Source organism: Melanaphis sacchari, unplaced genomic scaffold (genome assembly GCF_002803265.2).
Source record: "Melanaphis sacchari strain LSU unplaced genomic scaffold, SCAv2.0 Contig0_pilon_pilon, whole genome shotgun sequence".
Classification (NCBI taxonomy): domain Eukaryota; kingdom Metazoa; phylum Arthropoda; class Insecta; order Hemiptera; family Aphididae; genus Melanaphis; species Melanaphis sacchari.
In genome coordinates, this window is record NW_020270366.1 from 467,671 (window position 1) to 491,770 (window position 24,100).

The window sequence follows — 24,100 nt, forward strand, 5'->3', positions numbered from 1 at the left end:
TTAATTAGTATCTTTGAAGTGAAAGACAATAATAAAAATTGTAATCGAAAATTTAAAAAAAATAATACATTTTACCAGATTTATAAAAATTTGTTATTTAAAGTTACAATTAATTAAATAATATTTTATTTTAAAAACATAAATAAAACCATTAAAATAACATAAATTTAGTACATTTAACCTTAGTTAAATGTATAATTGTATAAATAAGATGTCCATTGACCATGTAGACTGTGGCGAATCCTAACAGTAATAACTTTTCCACATTTTAAAGTTTTCAAAATATAAATAAAAAACTAGATAAGATTTAGTGGCCGATTATTAGCTAACTTGGGTGAAAACTATAATAATTTGCCGATATATTATTAAATTAATAATATAATAATTGAATTGCATACATTTTCTATTGCGTAAATAATAATAATAATAATAATAATAAAAAAAAAATTAGTACGCAAATCAGTTCGTTATGTAATGTTTATAGGGATATTTATTATATTAACAATTTTATGTTAAGATGTGATGTATAGATTTGGTTAAACAATAAAATAGTTAAGCAATTATAGATTTTAAACATATATTTAAAATATGATAGGTAGTATATTGTAGCAAGTTTTAATACCTAGTACGAAGAAATCACGTCATAATTATCATTTTAAATATCCACAATTATTTAAAACATAAATCAAAAAAAAAAAAAAAAAAAACACGATTACATTTACAAATTATTATTAAAGTTTTATAAATATAGCATAATATGGTTGTATTACATTTTTAGATCATAAAATAAAAAGATGATTTTTATTACGTTCAAGTAATAATAAATATAAATAAATGTCTTTTTGAAAAAAAATATAGTGCTATTTATAAATACGCTAAATTAAAAAAAAAACATATTATTTTTACGAAAACATAAAAATGTACTTGAGGTATACAAAAGGTATGTAAACATACAAAATATAAGTGATCAGTGTTTTGTTTTAAATTAATCTGCACCCAGTTGCAGTATGCGTGTAATATATATTATATTAAATATATGTATATTTACTATATTTGAATTATGAGTATGTTGCAGTTCTGCAGTTGACGGTGCAGAAATCCGAAGTTGCTCGCATTCATGTATATAGTATACATGACCATTATTATGACCATAATAGATTTTATTATCGTATCCATAATAGTACAATACATTAATACTATTTCATATACAGAGTAGCTCTTTTATCCACGAATTAAACATTATATATTAAGATAATCCAGTAATATTTATCATTAAATTTTTTCTAGTTTCAAGAACAGATACTGAAATCATAGAAAATGTATATAGTACCTATGTGTTCTCAAACGTTTAGAAAATAAATAATTTAAAATTTTTTTTAGCCTATTTACCGAGATATTTTCTGAGGGTAAAATAAATATTTTTTTTATATCATGAGTCATGTACCTATGTGAATAGGTATACTATTTATTATATACCATACGGTTGTAACTCTATATCCGGAAGATTTTACTGACATCATCAAATGCATTATTCTTTTGGCAAAGCGCTGTCGCTTTTTCCACGGGCATACGCCTTTACAACGGCCGTCTTACCACCTAACATTCGGTCTAGTAACGATTGTTTGTTTTTCCGCCGAACGCTCAATACCTCTCTGCATACTTCAAGGAACACCTCGGCGATTTGTCCCACTTGTTCCGCGGCCGCCACCTCGGTGAAACAACATTCGAAATCTTTCGCCAATATCTCACCTGTAGCACCACAGGAATATAACAATTACATTGGTTAGCTATATTAACATTTAATTATCACAATTATTCAAATATTGTTATAATATACGTCGTGTATTGATTTCATCATTGTTCAGAGTATCGTAGAGATCAATAATTAGTTAAGTCAAAATTCTATTAAAAATAATAAAAAATTAAAATCGAATTTCTCTTAATAAAATGATATTTTTTTAACATCCCAAATCAAGTTTATATATTCTGTAATGATAGTATGTACCATATGCGTATACAATTATTATCTTGTGGCATTCACTCAAGAAAGGATACGGGGGTATTAGCTTAAACCCCGTTTAAAATAAGCGTATGTGGTTACCATCATCTTCACCATTACGATCATCATGGCGAAAAAGGTCATTTGGGATTTTGGTTTTTTTTCAGTTAACACAGAGCATAGTATGTTTTAAAAAAATATGCTAAACTGTTGTAGACACAATAAAAAATAAAATGTATCCCATTGGACATACTTTGTACTATTAATGTAGGTACCTTCTTCCGTGCTGACTTGTCTGAGATGAACCATATCAGCCTTGTTGGCTACCAGTGCTACGGGCATTTCAAAAGCGTCCAACATAGTTTGTTTTACACGCCGCACGTAATTGAACGATCGTCTATCTGTTATAGCGAATACTAGCACAAGTGCGTCCGCCCAATTGTAAACGTCATTTAAAGGTAATTCTTCGTCATTCTATATATAAAAAAAAAAAATTATGTACACATACACAGACAAACAGTGATTTGTTGAACAACTGAGGATAATAATATTATGTAATTAGATATTGATTGTACAATACGACGATATACCTATCTATACCTATATTTGTAGGCGCATAGTTTACAAGGTTTACAAGTCTTAAGTTTTTAGGTATAGTATTTATTAGCTATTATACGCATAGTTTATTTTTTGAGTAGTGTGTCTATCAAATCGAGAAACATGACAAGTAAATATAGTCTATAACATTTAATATTAAACAATCAAACGTAGAAGTTTTCCATAGCTTACTGTATAAGTAAGCACGTTAAATGCTCCTCTCATAGACAGTTCATTTACTCTGGGTACAAACATAAACAAATTAAAAAATGTGTTTAAATATTATTTGCATATAACTATAGATACTTTAAAACTTGTTTTTGTATTGATATATTATTATCTATTATACATTTATACCCATGGGCCACGACATATTATGGCATATCGGAATATTGCAAGACTTTAATTAAATACCATAAGTCATAAGTCATAACTAATAAATTTGATGATAATTATAATTTAATAAATACAAATAATTTTAATAAGATATCAAGTATACCAATAGATAAAATTCTACTTATATTTTTAGAGACAATTTTTTTTTAAACGACTTATGTTGGCTAGCTATGTTCATACAATTTATAGATTTAAATTTAATCCAGCGCCTTCAGACCAAAAAAATAAGCCTATTTGTTCCAGTATTTATTATCTTTACTTTATTTACTTTTATACATTTTTAACTACCTACCTACTTATAATATTTAAACGGAAATTAATTAAAATATGTCTTGTAATATAATTACTTTTATAAATCACTGTCAACCAAAAAAAAAATTTTCTCTTGGAAATATTTAGGTGTAAATTCTGAAATCCACGATACAAATATTATTGATATAAAATATGGTACAGCATAATTAATCATGTACATACATAATTATTATAATTATATTATATATTATGCTATTATGAATAGAATGTATAATAGAAAAAAAAATGAAAAATGCGTATGCCAGAATAATGCAGACTCCGGACTTCAGAGTATATTTTAATTACAATATTTTTCTATTACACATTTACACGTAATTATTTTTTATTTTCTATTTGTATACATCGCACCAATTATGTATGTTACTCTTACTTTATGATGCTTTAGAGGACAATATAGTAAATTTTACGTTTAGAATAAACCATTTTACTTTGTTAATTTTTATAACACAGAGAATTGATTAATTTAAAAATATTCTTATTTTTAAATTTGATAATAAGTCAATTTACTTTAAATACAGAGTAAAATAAAATCTTCTGAAGGTAAAATTTGTCATATTATGCGTTAATGAGATATGAAAACAATATTTGGTATTGCAATACGACGTTCTCTTAATATGTTAAAACATATGTAAGTATTATATTTTTATATTTATATAAACAATTTATTTAACTATATGTTTATTTTATATCATACGTACCTTTGGGCAGGTGTCTAGTATTTCAAAAAGAATTGGTTCACTGTCCACCATCACTTCATGCTTGTACCTCGTTTCTATATCGCAAACGAATTCAAATAATCAGTACATAAGAAGTATTTTGCGATTTCGTTAACTTAACTAGCTTGTTAATTTTCAAATTGACTTAATAATTGAGTAAAACAGCTTATTGTAACGACTCATTAATTATTATGAGTTCGTGTTCATACATATAAGGTAGCTGTTATCAATTTGAAAAATGATACGATAAGTTAAAATCTGTTTTTACATATCTATAACTGTAGTTAACAATAATAATTAATTATCCATTTTTTTTTTAATCTCACTGTACTCAAAGATTTTAAATTGGTGTAAATAAAAAAATACACATTCTTTAATTGTAATTTAGTTAACTCAAACGCTTAATTTTCTAAACCTTCATAGCTAGCGTGAAACTAATTTGGAGGGAGAGTGTATATAATGCATTTTTAGCATATTTTGTTAATATTTAAAAAATACTAAGTTCCATAGTCACTTTAGATGTGTGAGTGTAAAATCCAGATAGTAATTAAAAAATAATTTTTAGTTAAATTAATATAAAAGTTTGCTGTATAAAATTTTAGTTTAAAATTAAATATGTTGTTTATTTCTATTAAACTTATATCTCAACGTTCTTAACTTTAATTTAACTTAATTAACTCAAGTCAATACTTAATCGTTTTAATTAACTCGCCTTGCCCCCTTTGTAAATTACTAGTAAAGTAATAAAATAAAAATCAAATATGGATACGCGTAGATTTGTGTACAGTATTTTAAGTATTTATGAAAACATTAAGAGTATGTTTAGCTATTTTTAATGTCGTTATTATTTCTCAAGATTTCATTTAAACATATATTATTGCAATTTACGAACTTATGCAAGATTAAACATTAAAGTCTATAATATGATGGCCTTAGATTATTGTATATTATAGTATTTTCAGTTCATTGTGTACTATACAATTTCATCAATATTTTATTTGGCCTTCAAAAGTTATTTTTATCTTTTAACGTTTTCATATAGTATTTGTTTAAACATAAGTGTAGTACCATATAATTATTGCAAAAAAGACAATTTAAATAAAATGAATTACTTAAATATTCTAATTTTATTTTAATACCAGTTTGTGATGATAATTACATTTTTTTTTCTGAATAACTTAACGGTGAATTTTCTGGGCTGTAATTCTATTTTTGCATTAATTTTCAAATTAAGACTTACCAGCTTGGTGATCATATTCGCCAATATAACGCTTTGTTAAAAACCGCACGGTCAATGCTAAACATAAGAGAAAAAATAGTTAATTTTATGTTATGACTATAGATACAAATTCTGCGTTTATAAATATTTACGATAGTAGAAATTTTAATTTATATTATTGAACAAAGCTAGAGTTAGTTATTAAGAAAAACTTGATTTTTTTTCTCCTATTAACTTACACTATTGAGTATAAGTTGTTTAAAGCATTACCACACCCATATAATGTTATCTCCGTCTGACAAATTTACAATATAGGATATTTGTGTTCAACAATTCTGATTTTGGATAATAAGATTTAATTATAGAGTAAATTGACATATTATCAAATTTAAAAAATTAGAATATTATTTATGTTTTCTTGTGGGTTTCTTACAATATTTTAATTTTTTTAAGTTACAGAAGAAACTCATTTAACCATCAGTGTCGGGACCGAGACAATGACAGTTAACAGAAAATTTTTAATAAACGTATATATTTTATAATATGATTAGCAGACAAAAATAATATGTGATAAATAATTAAGACTAATAATATAATATTATGTAATTTTTTTGAGGCACAAGCTTTTTGAGCGGATATTTATGGTATTTTACGAAATAAGACCTGCGTTGTATTTACCTCCTCTTGCACTTTAAACCACTCAATGCATTTTGATAGCATTGCTTCTACTTTAGAGTGATTAGTTGGCGTTTCTAAGACCGTTTTTCGACGGTGACCAATGACGGATAACAGAAAGTGACGGTTAAACGAGTTTCTACTGTATGTGAATTTTTAAATTTTAATATTTTACATATTCGCAACATGCTTAAAAAGTTAAATATTATAAAAACCCCGCCTGAAAGCACAGATAATGTTTATACTATTAAGTTTGATAATAAATCAATTCTCTAAATTTTTACAAACTATTTCTGAATATATAATTTGTGTGTTGTATATTCGTAAAACGGTGTCAACATGTGTGTGTAGTATCCTAGCTTTTAAGACTTTGATAGTTAGTTAAAAAAGTGAAACCCATTTTCAGTTTGATTATCAATAAGCTCAAACAATAAAAAGAAATTGACTGAAAAGTGTATTGAATTTTAACTTAACATTTGTTACACCTGGAAATGTATCCAATAATTTTTATGAAAGATTTGGTAATGAGCCATTTATAAATAAATAAAAAAAAAACATATAATTTCAATTTAAACGCAACGTCCAAAAGAAATAAAAAGCACGTGTCGAACAAATTTTATTAAGTACATTATACTAAATAGGATATATCAAAAAACATAATAACAATATTCACAGCCGTAGTTCTTGAAACTTGAAAGTGCAGTAACAGTCAACATTATACATCTCGATTAAAATATAAATTGTTATTATGTATAGGCATATCATTACATACATTGCACGCCTATATATTATAATAAGTACTTTTTCGGGAGTCTTTGAGTTTTTTTAAAATAGACAATAGAAAAACAATAAAATTGCAGTTTTTTCACACAAATATTTAAATTTAGTATAATCAAATTTGAATTCGGTTACGTTTCTCAAACAGGGTTGATACATTGATTGTGTAAAGGTGTAGTGCTGAACTGTAAAATAAAAATTGCAATCAACGTGCAACCTGATTTCAGTAATATTGACTTCCAAACATGGAAATTGGACACAAAATTTACATTTACAAGTTAAATAGGTAATACGTATGTATAAACGCATAAAAGAAATATGTGCTACAGAGTTCAGACATCAACTTTTGAGGAATGGCAAAATTTTTAATACCTATATATCTACAAGAAAAAATTAAATGTTACAATTATTATTTCTAAATGATGATTTTTCTTAACAGTTAAATAAGTATGAAAATTTAAAAAATAACTTATGAATTTTAATTAATTTTAATCTTTAAATTTAAAATTTATCATTTATTTTTACTTTTAATTTAAATTTAGTAACAGATTTTGAAAAAGAACTAATACATTTTAAAACATTGTATTCTTCAACAGCAGAAAAATTATTATTTGCTCCAGCTTTATTACATAAAATAATCATTGCCTAATCGTTTTTAGAAACATAATTAGTCATTACCTAATTACACAAAAATAACTTTAAGAATTATTACTTATGCTCAAAATTCTCAAAATTCAAGTGTAAAAGATTGCTTCCCGATAGTTAAAATTTAACTATGAAAAAATGTTAATATTTTCAGTATTGCGTACTGAATTTGATTTAGTTATAATATGTTAGTTATATGAATACAGGAAAAAAGATATTTAATTGCAAAATAATTGTATTATTTTAAATATTACCATAATCATTATATTATAATTTATTAACTACTCTAATATAATATTAAACGTTATATTACTACAACTTTTTTTTGGTCATGGTGGGGGGGGGAGTAATTGTTTGCTCTATGACAAGGTCTATTGACCCTTAACCGACTCTGAGCATTGTAAATAATATTATCCAATATAACATACGGGTGCTGCTCACCGCTTTTGCCGACGCCGGGAGCCCCTAAAACCGCTATCTTCACTTCGGTCAGCGATGACTTTTTCCGCCGGATTCCTCGGATGGGATTTGACGACATTCCGCGGTACGATACAATATTATTTTAATAATAATGTGTAGATCATGTATAGACGAGCGCACATGTACTTTATATATTTACGTATATGCATACAAATTATATAATATGACCGTCACTTCACGCGTGCGACTTGAGATCAATATACGTTTTTAACACAACGGATTTCGGTCTTCCGAACGGCCGAAAATGTCTGGCGGGTGTTAAAATGTTATAATATTATCGCCAGTGTTATACTTATAATGCAGACTCGCGCGTTCGCGACAACGGTCGAGAATAATCGAACTCGTCCGAGGGGGAGATCCGCGGTTGTATATACAGTAAATAGTGTGTATAATATTGTGCGTGTGTGCGTGTGTGTGTGCGGGCTTTGGCGCTCGAATGTAGGTATGGTTAATATGTGTGTTTATACAGCAATGTAATATATGTATAAATCATATATTATAAAAAAACAGCGCTCTTGCTACTGCGCCCCGCGCGAGTTCTAAAAATAAAAGCCCCGGTCGGGCGGGCACGCCAGCAGACGCTTCCGTCTCGCGCCTATTACCCGAAACGCGCGTGCCTAAGTACGCAGCGTCTGCTCGAGACTTTATTTCTTATAATATTATTACTGTTCGAGTATGTGATGCGAAACCGTCTTTTGGTTTTATTCAACCGTACGAATTCTGCAATGGCGCAGTGGACATTGGTCATTGATAACTGTGTGGAAGACTACCAACTGGCTAGTTTAAAATTGTTAAAAACTAAGGAAAACATTTTTCCTATCAATTACTATCATTTCTTTATCGACTATGACGAATAGCGATTACAAACTATAAAAGTAGTACCCGTGCCGCGTATATTCAGTTACACAACGAACTACACAGTACATAATATATATACAGTATTAGTTAATATTTATATAATTATACAATTATGTTTATGATTGTGTGAGCTTATATGATAATGAATAACAAAAATTGTATTTCATAAAGAGAGAAAATAAATTCAAATGATCCGATGTTATATTTATGAGTAAGTTTATTAGGTATTTAATGTTTATAACGAGTTTGTATTGATAAAGATTAGTGATTAACAAAATTTATAAATATACTGGTCGACTTTTTTTTTTGGAATTTTAAGGAAAATAAAATGATATTTAATTTAAATAAAGGATTTGTTCTTTTTGAGAAACATTTTCATTATATATATATATATATATATATACTATGTATAAATGTTAAAAATTAGTGACAAAACGCCAAAATATAATACCCATATGAAAAACGTTTAATAAGAGTTGGTTTACTTTGAGGTTTGAGTACTATAAAAATATGAGAAATAGATCATTTCCAGTAAAATAAATTTTTGTTATAAAGTAATAATAGATTAGTAATCTATAGTTAGCCGGGAATATCGCCTATGTAGAGGTAATTATTTTAAAATCGTATATAATATGGAAATCATGGGATGAGTTAATTTACTAAAATTAAGTTGATCCAACGATACATCTTCGTAAATAAAAAAATATAGACAAAGTCATTGTTAACTTTGTGACATTTGTCACTGTCAACTTGAACATTTAATGTGATAGCCATCGTTAAATTAATATATACAGTGCTGTTTTTATTTTTACTCTCGTGAACTACAATACTTCTGTAAAATGTTGTAGTTAGTTTACGATTTTGCTGATTTTTTAAAATTTATAATTATATTCATACTAGCATATTACCTTAGTATCATACATAGAATTCTATAGGTATATTTTTATAACTAATATACTTGAATTATGGTATAAAAATCAAAACAAAATAACTGGTCCTCAGTATTTAGTTTAAGAAGGTTTTTATTTTATTTAATTCAGAAAGATAGCAATATTTTTAAATTTTTAAATACACACATACTGCAAGGTTTATAGTACAAGACGAAGTAAACTCATGTAGGTTACCTATATACATGATAATTTATAGCTTTATAAATGAGCGTACGAATTATTGTGCACACAATAGCAACGCCAGTGATGTGACATTTCGGCGCATTTGTTTGATAAGTTTAAAAATAAGTAATAATACTTCTTATTGCTTTTGTTTAAAAATATAATGTGTCCTCCATATTTTAATAATGCATGAACAGTAGATGTAGTACAGTTACCATTTATTTACTGCATTAAATAACACATGCAATTAATTATATTGTTAATGTATTTATGAGTTGTAATTTTTATTACCATTATTATTATAGGTATATAGTTGTGTGTTGAATTTATATTAATTGTTGAAACTGAAATATGTAAATAGTTGTTGTACTGGGATTAATCCGTTAATAAATATTTTTTTTTAATTTCATAATATAGTTTAAATATTGATGAAAAACAAAACCTTTAAATATAAAATTAAAACTTAAAAAACTTTTAGACAAAGATAAAGATTCATAAATAAATAAATTATAAATATGTGAATAATATATAGTGATTAGAATATAATATTAGCTCAATTGAGTATTTTTAACTTTTTAACTTTCTCAATGATCACTAAACTCAAGCGTATTATATTGTTAAAGGTCGTTTAGTACATACAATTTTAATTTTTGTGAAATGTTACGCACTAAATATTTAATTACATTGTATAATATATTTACATATCAATAAATAATAATGTTATATAATTATATTGTTTAACGAGTTTTTTTTATACTTTATTTTTAAATAATGACAAATTCAATCATATCTAATGTAATAACTAATATTATATTGGTCAATTATTTGTCATACTTTAAACAATATTTAAATGCCTACTAGTTATTACAACTTAAGTCAAATTAGTTATAATAATAATAACAAGAATAAAATTTTATTATATATAAATATATAATAATAAAAGTTACATAGATACAATAAATTATCTTATTTTTAATTTTTCACTCTAAAGATTTAGTTTATATATTTTTGGGCTTAATCGTTTATTCAGGAGTATTATTACTAGAGTTCGAATTTTAATGTAATGTGAATTATTTTATGGGTACTCTAAAACAATGAAATCCAAGTACTTAGTTCTTTTCAAATAACAGATTTGAAGAAAAAAATTTTTATTTTGTATTTTTTATATGTTTTCATTTTATTTTTAGTTTTTCAGGTATTTAAACTAAATTTTAGCACTTATATAAAAATATTTTACAAGATTTTCATAAAAATTAAAAATTCAAAATATCATTTCAAGAATTTTTGTTTTGATAATATTTGCTTTATTTACTGAGAATATTAAGAGTATGGAATAAGCCATTTTCAAAATATTTCTGTACATAAAATAAAATCTTAAAAAAAATTTAATAACGATATTTCAAATTATAAACCATAATTTCCACAGTTATTTTTATGAAATTAAATATTTTAAATGAAATAATAAGATTTTTAGGTGCCTTTAAAATTCAGCCTGCAACGTGCTATAAGATTCTTCGTGTTTTATATAGGGAAATTAATAGCACGTATCGAAAGTGAACAATAGCAAAAGGTTGCAGTGCATGTAAATATTTTCTCGGTCCACATATTTATCATAATCAAAAGGAAATTTTAATAATTTCACTTTAAACTTACTATCACGCAAAAGAAAAAGATTTAATATTAAAATTATACAAACCCATACAAAATTAAAAAAAAATTAATGTTTTAATAAACATACATTCTAACTCTAAACAAATGTTTAGTTTAAATTCACTACAAAAATGAATTACATCTAGATTCAAATTTAAATTCTATTTTACAAAAATGAATGACGTCCATAAAAGATACTAAGCCACAAAGACAAACGATTCTTTTAAAGTATAGTTTGTTTATACACATAAGCAACTTACAATATAATCATTTTGAGCGTCCATATCATTCTTTTAAATTTTTTTAAATTGTTTTAAGTTTTTACATTTTTTAATGGTAACGTAGTAAGTATCTACATATTTTTAATTTTATGTATTAATCCAATCACACGGGGTTAAAGCGCGAAATGCTGATTTATAACACCACTCTTCCAAACTTTAAATGCTACTAGTTAATGAAATATTAAACTATTTAGCAGTAAATATAGGTAATTAATTTTACAGTACGTTATTATAATTAGGAATACGATGAATAATGATTTGTGATTTAGAATCTATAGATATTTACAAAAATCAATAACAATTAATAAAAAAAAATACATGTAAAACATGTCTGCAGCATTTTTATTTTGCGTCTTTAGCTTTAAACTTAAGTATTTCATAATTAGATCTTACCGTTTACGCCGTATAATAATGTTCATCCAGTATATTATTTTGGTAGTATGACAATATTTGCGATTTTCTTGAAGTTTTGATACATGTAGATCGTGTAATTATTTTAACAACTGATATCTGTACAGTATAATGTACTATAGTTGTACGTAATTCAAAGGCAGTAGAAAAGATTTTAAATAAATAATACATTTTTTATTTACATTTAGTTGTGTTTAATGTACCAACCATATTGTGCAATTCATCACTAGCAATAAAACAATGAAATAAAATAATAATAGTAATCAACACGTTGTGATTGTTCAGATGAAACACATCAGATATATAGCCTTGAAATAGAAAATAAACAAAAACAAATTTAATCAAATAAAAGTTATTTTTCATAATTATCACGGATTTTAAACATATTAAAGTACGTTATATTATTATTGTTGTTATTGTTGTCTATAAAGGTCATCATTTAAAATATATTTTTTTTCAAAAAAAAAAAATTATATTCCATTTCATACAACTAATTATTGTGGTTTAGGAGTTACACAATTTCTAATCGAATGTTTTTGTATTCAATTTGCTTGTAGGCTACATTTTAAGCACTTTGTTTATTTAGATCATATACATATTAATAATATATTGAATAATGACATACTTCGATGAATGTTTGGTTCTTTCATTTTTAATTTCACATAACTGTTTGGAAATTGGAGACATTAATTTTACCATTTATATTATAAATAGAAAATTATGGGAAGATTAAAATACACAAACACAACGTTTTGTTTAATAATTATACGTTTATTATAATATAATATTTGATTTTTTTTATGAACAGTTTTTACTTATCTTGGTAGATAAGAGAAATGACAATAGTTGATTTTCTTTATTTTTTTGTAGTTTTAACATAATACTAAACAGCTTTGGAAACTAAATAGTTTTATAATTTCAACTAAAATAATAAAAGAAAATTTTTAATAACTAAAACTAACATAAAATAATCTTGAACATATAACCTACAGAATATATTGAAGAAACATAAACTTGGTTCTATATTAAACAAAAAAAAATACGATTCTACGCCAAAGACACATGACGGTAGTGTCACAAAATATAATATTAAAATACTTTAAATAGAAATAAATAAGAAAATAGATATATATATATTAAATTTATAAACTATAAATACTATGATAAGTGTGTTTAAGTTTAGTTTAATGCTAAATAAACATTATTAGGAAGAGTAGATGATTAAAATTGCCAAATTAAGTCGATGTAAAAGTTTACAATATTTTCAATATTCAACTACAATAATTATTTGTGAGTACTTCAAAATATGATATTTTACACGCACACATAACTAGGGGTCATGAATGTGTGGTATCTATTAATTAAAGTGTATGAAGCATGAGCAAAATGTAATAAATAAAAATATTATTTCCGAGAGATCTTGCCGGTAGAAAAAACAAAAAGTTGTCCCATCGTCACCGGTGACTAGAAACACGCCGAAGACATACAATAATATTATAAACTATATATATATATATAAATTATATGTAAATAAATATATAAGTAATAGATAAGTATTACATTTTTTTTTAGTGGAAAAAAATGAATAAATGGTAAATATATTTGCATGCGTCCGGGAGAATTTAGTCAATTTAACCGGATCTCATTTTCAACTTGTTCAGTGCGGTATTTAGATGTAACATTTCCAAGTTCAATTGTGTCATTAGGTTGTTGAGCTGATCAACTGAGTCTAAAATTTCTGCTCTTTGGGTGTGTGGGTTATAACGGACTTCGAATGGTCGTGACATAGATGAAACCCATTTCCTGTGAACATCAAAATCAATTTCCGGTAAATATTTTGCTTTAAAACCGTCGTTTATATTATTTTATATACCGCATTATAATTATGTGATAACTTAAATAAAGTTTAATCAATAAATATAATAATTAATAAAACTTTAAGAATTATATTATTTTTGTATCATGAAAATATATATAGGTACAGTAATGCTGCAAAGAATATTTACCTGAATTTGTCCTTGGCATCTTCGAAACTTTCAGCGACGAAATAAATTGGCTGGTATTCTTGATCTTGGTATGGTTGGACAGCTGTTATTGATGGTTCGAATGGTCGGAGTTCGGGTTTGCCAGAAACAGCGTGCAAAAGTTCACCGTAAGCGGATAGCAGTCCTGCACCGTAGGCCTTCACTTCGCCATGTTCCTTGCAGAGACCGAATTCGATCGTGAACCAATAAACCTATAAATATTGAGACGAAACATAATAATGATTACATAACTGCGATATTAAGCAATTTTTAAGAGTTATAATAATTTATCTGTAATACTTACAGTTGACAGTTTTTCAATTTCTTCGTCAGAAGCTCCAAGAGATGCTAAACCGAGTTCTTGTGAGAACTGAGCAAAGTTCGGATCGGCTAATAAAGGCATGTGACCGAGGACTTCGTGGATGTAATCCCTAAAAATAAGTGACATTTATTATTATTTTTTTTTTTTATTCGAATGTATATAATTTTATTTACTAAGTATGTTTTTCTGTCCGAGACCTATTTAAATAATTTTTTTCAATAATTTACGAATCATTGATGATTTCTTATAAAACTGTATTGAATTTTTGTACATATTTTAAATATATATATTTTATGAAAATGACTGAGTAAATTATTATTAACACTATATGCCATTTTATTGAAAGAGCTTTGCTTAACATAATTAAAGTAAAATTAAACGGCAGTCGCTATAGATCGGTAAAAGCAATTTTGTCATAGTTGTACTTAATTGAATCACGGGCCACTTTATACATCGAAGTATAATGGACTTAAGGATGTTCGCGCAAAAGGTTTATTTCCTCCATACATTATTATTATACATAATAGTACAATATCGTAATGCGAACGGAAATTGTCTCTATCCGTAACATAATCGGCTTGTCGACTTTATTATTCAATTTGTTTCAAAGAGATTTATACGTAATTCAATACTAAGTATAAATATATTTAGATACGTAGATTATTTTAAAGTGTAATTTAATTTTACCTCGTTTTTCGACTAATAATAAAGCGGTTAGAAAATATAATAATAGGTTAATGTATAATATATATTTGTCATTAATTGTCACTAAATAATAAGTGCTATTTAGTTTTGCTAATATTATTGAAATACTAACCATAATAGCTATTTATTGAAAAGAAAAACAACGTTTCTTATTTCACAATAACGGTGATTAGAATAAAGTTTCTAAATGTAATCAATTAAAAGTAATGAAACAAATAGGTAACGACAAGTTAATGGTCAACACAGACTACAATAAGCGCTCCGGGACTTAGTGCATTCAAATTGCCTACACAGCTTGCCTGATAATGGATTTATTTCTATATTTAATAATTATTGAATAATATTTCATATTTTTGTAAATATTGATTTTCAATTTAAACTTGTAATATAATTCTTATAACGAAAATAAATCAGGATAATGTGGTACAAGACAGAATTTTATGCGTATATTATATAACTATAGCGTATCATATAATATTAAAAACTAATTAGACCATTCGTTAAGATATATTCTTTTCAAAAAGATTTATTTTTAACTTATTTGATTGACAAGGTACTTACGGTTCAGGTGTGTGGAATGGTGATTTGTTATGACGAATGTACTGCGTACTTTGGAACACACGGAACGCGAGGCTGGCGAGGAAGTCACGGGCCGTCAACAAACCAGCCGCTGGCCGGAGAGTGAATCCAGTGTGCTTCTTCAAGAATTCGTTCATGTCCCTGAGTTGCGGGATCTTGTCCACAGTGAATAAGTTGTCGTCTTGCAACATCTTAAAAGCGTTTCTGTATTCCATGCAGAAGTGTTTGGGCATCAGGTCCAAAACGTTGTTGAAAACCGCGTTCCATGTATCGATTTCGTCAGCAGTATATTCAATAACTGGGATCAAGTCACCACTGTTAATCAAAAGGCATAAAATAAATTTTGTGAAATCAGGGTAAAAATAAAAACAATAATAACAATAACCGCAAAAAAAAAAACAAATGATAATCTAAATGCTATTACGTACAATTTATAATCGAATGCAATGTTGACAATTTCCTTCCTGCGGGCGCGGTACACTTTGTCGGAGAATCCGGGATGGTTCATGTCCAATTCCGGATCGTATTTGGTCTTCAAGTGGTTGCAGTTGTCCAAGTCACGGGCGTGTCTCGGGAACCACGGGTTCTTGACGTTGATGTTGTCTTCGGCTAGAATCGTAATGCTTGCCAATGTAGAGCTTTGTCTGAGTATCTTCATTAATGCTAATAGATCTTTTCTCGTCATATCCACTTTGGCCAAAATGTCAAATTGAACTCCTTGTTCCTTAGACGGCCTTGACTCTAAATGGACGACATTGCCTTTTCCGTTCTGAAAATATTATGGAATTATTATAGCTTTATATACCCGAGCGACGAAAATCTTAAATTGTCACAAATATAATTTAATCATTTTCTGAGTTAACTTACTTCGATTACTTTCAATATCCGGGCGAGTGAATTGATACCTTCGCGCAGACGCAATACCAGAGTAGCTCTTTGTATAGCCATCTCCGCATCTTTGTCTTCGCTTGCTGCCTTCTCCAATAGCATTTCTTCTTCGGTAAGTCCAGCATCTGTAAATATAAACGCCCGACGGCAATGTAATTAAAATCTCTCACTACGGCGGAAATGCGATAATACAATTCCGGAATCATAAGGGACGATGAGTGGGCGACAGACCACGTAATTTCCTCAATGGTAAAGTGGCGCTGTTCCGGTTCTTTTGGTGCCCACTCAACTGTGTAATCAGTACTTATTTCGTTGGCATAAGTGATTTGGCGTGTCAAAAGAAAAATTGATAAAGCTATCACATTTTATACCATTTTAAAAAGAAATAGGCAGTCGAAGATGATAAAATTGAAGTACAAAAAAAAAAAAAAAAAAAAATTGGAAAATTAAAAAAAAATTAAAAAAATATGTAATTATGAAAGTATTCATTAGCATAAATGAATTAACCTTTAGTAAAATAATACATTACAGTACGAAAGTTTGATTTCTTTTCAACACTAAAAATAGCCATCTATTCGGAAAACGTATTTTAAAATTGAAATTTAACGTATGTGTATAAGTATAAATTATATGAGAATAATATATTTTGAACTACTAATACAAATTTATAATAACCTTATTTATATTAATAAACATTTTTATAAAGATATTTACCTGAGTCTTCATTGTCGGATGATAATTCAGATGATTCGGATGATTCTACTTCTAATCAAAATAAGCCAAATAAAAATAATAAATAAATCAATGCAAACATAAAAAAATTCAAATAATAAGCATTTAGTCAAATAAATTACCATTTTCGTGATCGTGATCAATAGATTTTCCTTCAGATTCAAAAACTTGATCGTCGTATTGATCGTTAACTAATAAAATAATAATACAAATTATAAACAAAAATCCATGCAACAAAAAACTATATAAAATTATATTTTTCTATTTAATTATTTATTTATTTTATTGTTTTTGAAAATTTTTAGTAAATATATCTAAATAAATAAACTGTTTTATTTATTATAAATTAGTCACCCATATTTTGTACGGTTGTAATTACGGTGTAAGTGTAAGTATTGATTACGAAAATCGAAAACTGTAGTACCTCATTCAAATTTATTTTTTTTATAAGAATCTTTAAATTAAACTTAAAGTCAACTAAATGATTTCCTTCAAATATTATATTTAAACTGGTTTTAAGTATTTTAATTGTTGCGTTTTGTATTGTCATTACAGTGGCAGTTACACAATAAATAACTTGACGGTATTAATTATTATTACAATATTGCAATGTTAAAATTATATGATAGATTTATGAAGTGAAAAGTGGTTTTGTTTGAACGTAGAAATAACAACGATGTACGCTATAGATATAACTAAAATGAGAATAAAATATAAAAACCTTTTATAATAGGTAAATTTGAATTTGGATGGCGTATATGGTTCGAAACGATTTAAAAAACGAATTACGTTGAAACTTCGTTGTCGTAGAAAGAAAAATGCAAAACGAATTGAATTTTACGAAAAACAATAAAAGCAAGACATGCACTTACTTTGAGCTTGGTGTTGACGTTGAAGTTGGCTGGCGAAATGCGCTACGGCTGCGTCGGTCGCTAAAGAAGCGTCTAAAAGCCATAAACAACACATTGTAGCCATTTTATCGTCAGATACGTACATAATGGTGAGATGAGTATAAAATATAATTCAATATAATAATAAATGATAAACTACAAGCGACAAACGATAATGTAAAATAAAAAAATAAAAAACTTTTATAATAGATATGAAAGCCAAAATTAAAAATTAAAATTAAAATGGGTGTAATCAACAACGTCGCGACAAAACGATTATTAAGATGATATAATTTAAGTAAAGATGAAAACGAAGAAAACGAGTGGTTGTCGTCGTCGGGACGAGTGTCCGGTCCGTCCGGACGTATCATATAATATATTATGCAGAACCGCGAGTGCGTCGGCGACGAAATGGAATCTCGTTCCGCTCGACGTTTCCGAGATTCCGGTGGAAGAAGCGACGGGCCGAGTGACCCTTAAACAATGTCAACTACAATTTGTTTCGATAAGTACATAGTAGCGTCGTCGTACACATACTTCCACACGACGGTCGCAGCACGTACGTATGTTTTTACGATCATTATAATAATTTATCATTATACGACTGTTATTATTTTTTTATCGTCGCCTATCGTTTTAAATATTATACAATTTATTTAATATACATGTATAAAAACTATGTGCAATAAATTATGCGACGCGGACGATTCGCAAACGTGATCCAATGTTTCATCACCGGGATTATGGCGATTCGGAAACGGTCAAACGGGTATTTACGGCACCGATACCATTGCCATCGCGATCATTATATTATGGATTACGATTGTGCAGTGACGGCGTTGATCTTGAGAGTCGGAAGCGACCGCCAAGGTTGCAGCGCAAATTATATACTACTTATATTATTTTGTACAAATATAACTCATGAGCACGGCGGGGAACCTGTTCGACGACCGGGTGATCGGAAAACGGAAACACCGAGCGCATGATAATAATAATTATATTTTTGTTGACTCATGGATAATTTTTGTCCGGTTTAATTATTATTCAGCGATATTTTTTTATTTTTATTCAGGTTTTCGGCTGGTTTTACTTCCGTTGAAATTTGTCCTTTATAAACCCGACCCAACCCCATTAATATCCTGTACATGCAGTAGTCTACTAACCGTTAGCTAATTGCCGGGCTTCTTCTAACACAGACTGTTTGGTCTGCTTCACGACGATCGTCTCGAATCTGGCATCGTCTACGAGAGAACGTCTCCTTGCTGGATATCCGTTCTGAAATTAATGTACATTTAATTTAGTGAAAATTTCTATTATAAAAAAATAATATGTCGTGCGTTACGGTCATATTATATTTAAGACGTTATATACGTCACGTTATTTATTGTAAATAGCTATGTAAATTTAATTACAAACGTGTCAATAATATTATTATTTTGCCGCGCTACACCTATGAGGATAGGAGAACAATATATTATGTATAACAGCCCATAGGGTACGTTGTTTCATGATTTTCACAACTAACCATTTTTTATTCATATTCAAAATTGTGTTTATAATTATTATTATCACATATAATATTGTTGTTGCGTGTATTATGCCGGAATAATCTTGAAAATTTCCAGGAGAATTAAACGTATATGTTATTATGATATGCGTATTATCAAAATTTGGTTATGTGTTAAAAAAAAGAAAAAAAAATATAGAAAAATATCATACAAATAATTGAGTACGATAACTCGATAACAATAGTTTATAGAATATATATATTTATATATTGTAAATATACAAACACTCGGCGCGGCGCAGTCATGTGTAGTTGACATATCTGATGACGTGGATTAATAATAATTACCTACTCGGTGTCAGATTTTAATTCGAAAACCGTGTCAAAAACACTAAACATAAATAGAGTGTGTGTGAAAAAGAGAGAGAGAGGGAGTGAGAGACAAACATTATATATAAATTTATATTTATATATATATATAGAAAGATAGACACTGTTACCGACCCATATTGGCCTGTAGAGGTTGAAAAAAAAATTTGGCATTATTATTTCACCATTGTAGTATATAAAAATAAGTAAATAGTTTTTTTTTTTGATCTGGCGCAATGAAAATATATAAATATATATACCATATAACTATACATTTATGTATATATATTACCGCCCGCGTTTTCTTTTGGTCACGTATATAATGGACCGTATAAAAAACACATGAAACGAAAATAAACAAGTGTGAAGTGAGGAGTAAATCCGGAAAAATTGTTATTCTTGACACACGTCATTTCATACAGCGGCTTATAAGATTTTTTCCTCAGTGTATAGTGATTTTTTTTTCGTTGGAATTCGAAACGAGATTTTTTTTTTAAATAAAATTTCTAATCGTGATACATTATCCCACACGTGGAATGCGTGATGATTGCAAATCGTTATGATCTGGAGCACGAATTATGCCAGTAAAAGTTTGCGCTTAAGCTTGTAAAAGGCCATCGTTATCATATTATTATTATATAGTTATTCGGCCTCGGAACTCCGCGTGCGGTTGCAGCGGTATCTTGATTTTCACAGAGCCATTAAATGCCGCCCTTGTCTCTTGCAGAGAATAAAAACGGGAGAGTAAATATACAAAAGGTTTTGGGTCAATGACGCAGAACTTTTAGATGTAAGTGAAAACGTCTTTTTCATTAATGAAATTAGTGAAAAAAAACAAAGAAAAAAATCAAACGTAAAATAAGAATTAACCCGACATAATAATTAGTATATAATATTAATTGGTTAAATAAATGCACGGTTGTTTCTTTTAATTGTTTACTCGTTTTTTCACTATCATTGATAGATATAAAAACGTCGCGATCGCCGAGATTATAATATTATACACATCACATATACCAGCTATATACCTATGTATAAATATATTTATAATAATATCGTTAAACCTATGCGGTTCGCCTTGACCTAGCTGATGCACTATTATATTGTAGGCGAAACAAGGGCATCCCGTTACTAGTTGGATGTTATCGTACGGAAGGACGCTGATACTATTATTATTATTACTATTACAATTATTACTATTTAGCGTTTCCCCTCGTGAACTCACAGTGTGACAACTTGGACCAATAGTAATAATAGATGTTTCTTCGGATTCTATACACTCATGAATTAAAAATAATGACGTCTGAAGGAAATAATTTAAGGAAAAATTCAAATAAAAAACATATTTACTCGTGTGTATCACATATAACTATGCTGTAACACGTATAAAACTATACACATTGTTATTTATAGCTGCAGTGTATCTAAAGAAAATGAAAGCGTTAACTAGTAGCTACGTGTATTAACACGGTCTGTTAATAAACGAAGGAATTTAAAATAATAATGCATCTACGTATACGAAATAATAGTAATAAAGTTATAGGTGACTTATTGGTCACGTCTGTCGGTTACTGGTAATTTATTAACTTTATCCCCTTACGAAGTGTACTATAAATGTTTATTAAGACTCTCAATATTAAAATAATATAATTATAATCGTTTAATATCATATATATAATATAATGTAAGTATAATATTTTAAACCAAAAAAAGTTATTTATGTAAATATGCCTGTGCATGATTGCAATTTATGTACATGTATCGAATGTGTATCTGTAATACTGCAAGAGGGTAAAAAATATAGTTTTCAAAAATATATCTTAACACTTTGAATGTAGATCAAATAAAATTATCCGGAAACGAAAAAAAACCCAAGGCTCTTCCCGCTGTTGACAAGGTTAAAAATAAGAGGTTTATTTCTCTTTCGAGCGGAGAATGTACCTACTAATACATTCCAAATATTTTATTCATTTTAAATTATAATTTATGAATAATCAAAATATTTTAAATCCTAAGAACTAATATGATATTTAGAGAAGTCCAATATTGAAAAATTCTATTTCTCGACACTATTATTCATAGAATTAAATATAATTTCAGAATAGAAACGTTTAATAATAATCACGTCTGGGTGACTTGGACGGTGGAACGCAAAGTGTCGAATATAATTTATTATGTAATGAATAAACGAACACGAGAACATAGTTTGCATATACAAAACGCCGTCTTATGATTTGATCGTTTATATCAATAATAAAATTATTATCGAAAAGATTTAAACATCGAAATTTCAGTATGAAACAACATAATTATATTATTAATAAGAATATATTTGAATAATAATAGACATTTATTTTAATTTTTTTTTATTTATCAAGGCTCATGTACACAATTAGTTTGGTATAGCTCAAAACCGGTATAGCACTATATTTTTTTGTCATGTATTATTATTAAACGAGCAAGGCAACGTTTTTTTTTTTTTTTTTAAACCATGATGAAATGTAAAAACATTTTTGAAAATAATTTATTCAGACATTTAAAATTATGCTTGTTTAATATATCCAATGTTTACGTTCATGTTACTAGGAACTAATATTTTTATTTATTTTTTTTTGTCACACAAAAAACAAGGAAATGCAGAACATGTTCGTTTTCACAGTCAACGAGTTTAGGAAAAATAGTTACGAAATAGCGATTATTACCTCAATGCTGTATGACTTGTTGATGGCGAACATCTCTCGACTCTTTTGGGCTGCTGCTACTGCCATTGTATCTGATTTTGGTTTCTCGGTGTTGACTTTACCAAAACTGTGTAACAAAACGCCGTAAGCTCCAAACTCCAGTGTAAATGATCACCAAGAAATATCGCGGTGCGCGACGAAATCGATTTTATCGGCGGATAAAAGAAAAATAACAATAACGGTCAAAGCTGATGTCTCGGCTTGATCGCGGGTCGACAACTCGTCTAGTTTCGTTTGAGTGGTTTTTTTTTACTCTGCTGTGGCAAGAGTTACAAAATAGCCGTATAGTGGATCGTTTCTGACGGATCGGAAACGGTTTTCACAGGCTACTAGATTTCCTCTCGAAATCGACAACAGGCGGAAACGGTATGTATGCGATGTACGACTTCTGCCGGCTTGCAACTATTACGTATACGACGACTGGGGCGTGCGTATAATAACGATGATGGCAGGTGCGTAGTATATACCAGATCCGGTTTAGGACTTCTCGGAATTTTCCTTGCGCTGACGGAAAAATCGAAAAAACTGAATGTCGGTTGTACAGTAATGTAGTCCTCTATTTGTCGCTATGTGTGCGGAGAACCCGAAACAATTACGAGTATGTTTACGTCGACCGGCGGAGAACGCGCGTCACACGTGCACTCGGATGCGAATGAAAAGACAACCCCGTACCGGCGGTCCGGCTCCTTATATAAAGGGACATCGGCCGAGCGCGCGCGTCGAGAGTCCGCTCCCCTCCGTCCGGATAGACCAACGTCGACCGCCCACCGATCGCCGACCGCCGCGGCACATGACGCGACACGCACGTACGCCGCCCGATGGGAATTTCCACGGTGCCCCCCCCCCCACCACCCCTCTACCCACCCGCGCCAGTTGCCGACGATTTCCATCACGCCGCCGCCGCCCCACCGCCACACCCTGAACGTTGTCGAATAACCTTATGGCCGTCGTCGTCGTCGTCGATCGGACTGCGATGACATGCTGCACGGCTCACAATCGGACCGAACGTCTCGCGGCTTTTCTTACTGACGCGCTCGCGATACTTGACAATATTATTATAACATTGTTACGTATTTTATTATACCTCCAAAACACTCGTGACGTGATTTATTTACGATTTTGTTATTTGTTATTGTTGCGATTGTTGCTGTATTGTCGTGTGAACAATACGATCGTAACATGTGCATGTCACCGTGGTATATGTATATATATATA

At 28.7% G+C, this 24,100-nt stretch overlaps 2 protein-coding genes across 5 annotated transcripts; both read right to left on the minus strand.

Moving 5' to 3' along the window:
• Positions 1–864: 864 nt before the first annotated feature.
• LOC112600088 (ras-related and estrogen-regulated growth inhibitor) lies at positions 865–12,300 on the minus strand. Of its 3 annotated transcripts, none has more exons than XM_025347257.1 (5): positions 12,111–12,300; positions 5,261–5,317; positions 4,003–4,076; positions 2,275–2,473; positions 865–1,749 (listed from the first exon to the last, which is right to left on the minus strand). In XM_025347257.1, the coding sequence occupies exons 3-5, from the start codon at positions 4,051–4,053 to the stop codon at positions 1,529–1,531; spliced, it is 471 nt and encodes a 156-aa protein (XP_025203042.1). In that variant the 5' UTR covers positions 4,054–4,076; positions 5,261–5,317; positions 12,111–12,300; the 3' UTR covers positions 865–1,528. The 3 variants fall into 3 exon arrangements, with proteins under 3 accessions (XP_025203042.1, XP_025203033.1, XP_025203049.1); XM_025347248.1 differs by lacking the exon at positions 12,111–12,300 and adding an exon at positions 7,778–8,140; XM_025347264.1 differs by lacking the exon at positions 12,111–12,300 and adding an exon at positions 7,765–7,853.
• A 963-nt stretch (positions 12,301–13,263) lies between these two features.
• Positions 13,264–23,556, minus strand: LOC112600075 (tyrosine 3-monooxygenase). 2 transcript variants are annotated; one of them, XM_025347228.1, is made up of 11 exons: positions 22,847–23,556; positions 19,432–19,543; positions 18,251–18,322; positions 17,501–17,569; positions 17,361–17,411; positions 16,626–16,771; positions 16,187–16,527; positions 15,741–16,073; positions 14,457–14,583; positions 14,135–14,364; positions 13,265–13,931 (listed from the first exon to the last, which is right to left on the minus strand). In XM_025347228.1, exons 1-11 carry the CDS (start codon positions 22,910–22,912, stop codon positions 13,760–13,762), a joined length of 1,719 nt encoding a protein of 572 aa, XP_025203013.1. In that variant the 5' UTR covers positions 22,913–23,556; the 3' UTR covers positions 13,265–13,759. The 2 variants fall into 2 exon arrangements, with proteins under 2 accessions (XP_025203022.1, XP_025203013.1); XM_025347237.1 differs by lacking the exon at positions 18,251–18,322 and having other exon boundaries at positions 13,264–13,931.
• Between the last annotated feature and the right edge of the window lie 544 nt (positions 23,557–24,100).

What these genes read in the sequence shown, in the direction of transcription:
- LOC112600088 (XM_025347248.1), bottom strand. Translation starts at nt 7,874, where the DNA reads ATGTCGTCAAATCCCATCCGAGGAATCCGGCGGAAAAAGTCATCGCTG. An exon ending in TCCCGGCGTCGGCAAAAGCG is followed by an intron (nt 5,318 to 7,777) that starts GTGAGCAGCACC and finishes TCTTATGTTTAG; the next exon opens with CATTGACCGTGCGGTTTTTA. An exon ending in TACTAGACACCTGCCCAAAG is followed by an intron (nt 2,474 to 4,002) that starts GTACGTATGATA and finishes TTTTATATATAG; the next exon opens with AATGACGAAGAATTACCTTT.
- LOC112600075 (XM_025347228.1), bottom strand. Translation starts at nt 22,912, where the DNA reads ATGGCAGTAGCAGCAGCCCAAAAGAGTCGAGAGATGTTCGCCATCAAC. An exon ending in TGATCACGATCACGAAAATG is followed by an intron (nt 17,412 to 17,500) that starts GTAATTTATTTG and finishes TATTTTGATTAG; the next exon opens with AAGTAGAATCATCCGAATCA. An exon ending in CCATTCCACACACCTGAACC is followed by an intron (nt 14,584 to 15,740) that starts GTAAGTACCTTG and finishes ACTTATTTTTAG; the next exon opens with GGATTACATCCACGAAGTCC.